The sequence below is a fragment of the Oryzias melastigma genome, unplaced genomic scaffold (genome assembly GCF_002922805.2).
Source record: "Oryzias melastigma strain HK-1 unplaced genomic scaffold, ASM292280v2 sc03211, whole genome shotgun sequence".
NCBI classification, from domain to species: Eukaryota; Metazoa; Chordata; class Actinopteri; order Beloniformes; family Adrianichthyidae; genus Oryzias; species Oryzias melastigma.
This window is the reverse complement of record NW_023419779.1, coordinates 1-2,479: the sequence shown is the minus strand read 5'-3', so window position 1 is coordinate 2,479 and position 2,479 is coordinate 1. Positions and strand designations below refer to the sequence as shown.

The following is a 2,479-nucleotide window of genomic DNA, read 5'->3' as shown; positions in this document are numbered from 1 at the left end:
TTTTTTTTACTGAGAGCACTGAACTGATAAATAACTTCAAAGAAACACTGAAAAAAACAAAACAAAAAACAAATACAAATAAATACATGCAGCCTAGAGTACTGAATACTCTGATACTACTGGATGTGTACCAGCAGAGCACCATCTTTGGCTCAATTCTCACAACAGTAAGCTATTGATTAATATTCACAAAGGAATGAATATGGATTACCATGCATTCTTAAAATCTGCAGTTGGTGCTCTTCCTACAGATAGAAATATATAGAGAATATTAGAAGAGAAAAAAGGAATTAAATGGCATACGTGGCCTGTTAACAGATTTCTTTATTTTTCCTGGTCAATGCTTGTATGGAGTTTGGGGAGCTGCAAGTTTTGAGAAATTGACATTTTCAGAAATTTTGGAAGAGGATCATTGCACTATAAACAAATCAAAATGAGACAATTCAAAACACAGATTTAAAAGAAAGCACTGATTACTGGAAAGAGTTCATCTACTCTACTTTATATAAAGACATATGAAAAAATAGAATAAATAGAGAAATAAAAAAAACTACATCTGAGTCTCCAGTTCGCTGCAGTTAGCCTTCTGTCCAATCCTATGAGCCTCTCTGTAAAATAACCAAAGTGCTATTACTTCACTGAGACGTACATCTAAAGGCGGTTCAGGTTCAGAAAGAAAAGGTGGAAGCCATAACATTTACTTACCACACCCTACATGTGAAAGAGTCTACAAAACAAGAACAGGCAAAAAAAAACAACTAACGAACAAACTACCACCAGGTTGTTTTTCCCCACATTTCCGAAGAGCCTCTTCTAATATCTTTTTGACAATAGTTAAAATATACAGCTTATATTCTGACATTTACATTCATTTACCCGGTTTACATGCAATGATGAAAGATGATTTCAGTCAGAGTATTAACAATCCTTAAAAATGAAGAAGGTGGAAATGTAGCCTTGATTCACGTATGGTTTTGAAATTTTTTGTGTTGCAGTTCCGCCAGACACACAAACAGAAATAAGCACACAAACACACCTTTGTTGTGAAACCAATGTTCAGCCTGATTTGTTTGTCTCATGAAGAAACACTAGAAGATCCAGGATGGATCCATTTAACCAGACTGTAGGAAACTCGGCTTGAATTTGTATTACTGTTCAGAGGCAGTTCATGGAGTCCAGTCAAAGATGTATTGATCACCTACGAAGGTTAAACTTGTCCTGCAATAGTTGAGTAAATTTAGATTTGTTTTTAGCTCTTATTTTGAAAGCGGAGCTCGATCGATCTGTTGGGTTTATACTGACAGAGGATTAGACAGACTGTGCTGTATGTAACAAATATGTCAACCTAAATGACTTTATTCTAACAGCATCCACATGCAAACATGTTCATAGAGTCAGAGTAAGGACAAGCAGAAGAGTCACAACAAGCATAACAGTATGAGTCCATTTAGAAACCATATACAGAACTAAGAACCAAAAGAAAAACTTACGAGATTTTCCCAAATGGTGTGAAAGCAGCCTTAACATCTTCTGTGGAAATGTCAGGGTTCAAATCACCCACAAAAACATGGAAGTGATCTAGAAACAAACAGAACAGATTCAAAAACACTATCTCCTTCTGTTTTGTCCACTTTGATGTCAGAGGGTAAAAAAACCTTCGGGTTTGGGTGGAAACTCACTGGAAGTGTCTTTTTTCTGGCTACTTGGGGTGGTGGCCCAGTTTACTTTGACTTCCTGCAGAAGTGAATATTTCATAAATCATAAGAATTACCATCATATGAAACTTTAAATATATGAATACATTCATTTTTTTGTCTTCTAAAAGTAACATATACTATAAACATGTTTAACTGTACCTTTCCCAGTATCTTCCTCCCGTTCATGGCTGCCAGAGCCGCTGCAGCATCTCTGTGTTCGAAAAACTCCACAAAGCAGTAGGGATCATTGCTAGTGTGCTGCAAGAAGAGAGATGAGCGATTTAAAAAGATGGTTCTACTGTTTATGACTTTAAATACTCCAAAAGTAAAGCAGAAAATGTGGGTTAACAGAAAAATGCTCTAACCAGACCTTCTAGAACTTCATTTATCTGATTATCAAATGTTACGTGTTTCAGTCTTTCATGCTAACATTTGTCTAGAACTAGAAATTTCAAACTATTTTTTGTACATCTTTTCTTATATTTTTCCAAACCATACATATTTTAAGAGCTTTACGGTCTAAACCAGGGGTCGGCAACCTAGGGCACGCGTGCCACAGCTGGCACGTGGAGGGAAAGACAGTGGCACGCCAGGGTGTGACAACAATGAGCACTTTTGTCGTCAGTTTATATATATATTTTTGGATTTGTAAAGAGTGAGCCTCTCTTCTCTTAATGATCTTTGATACTCCACGCCGTCACAAGGAAAGGGTCCATTCAAGCAGCGCTATGACTGTGACCCCGCCCACCCTTATAAATACTGTTTTTTTTTTTTTTTTTTTT

General features: G+C 36.5%; 1 protein-coding gene across 2 annotated transcripts; it reads right to left on the bottom strand.

The window, feature by feature from the left end:
- LOC112138937 (nucleolysin TIAR) lies at positions 1 to 1,955 on the bottom strand (the record flags this gene model as incomplete). Of its 2 annotated transcripts, none has more annotated exon segments than XM_024261601.1 (4): positions 1 to 363; positions 1,491 to 1,578; positions 1,680 to 1,734; positions 1,857 to 1,955. In XM_024261601.1, coding segments are annotated over 4 exon segments (294 nt in total), but the record flags the coding sequence as incomplete, so codon positions are not given.
- Positions 1,956 to 2,479: the final 524 nt, after the last annotated feature.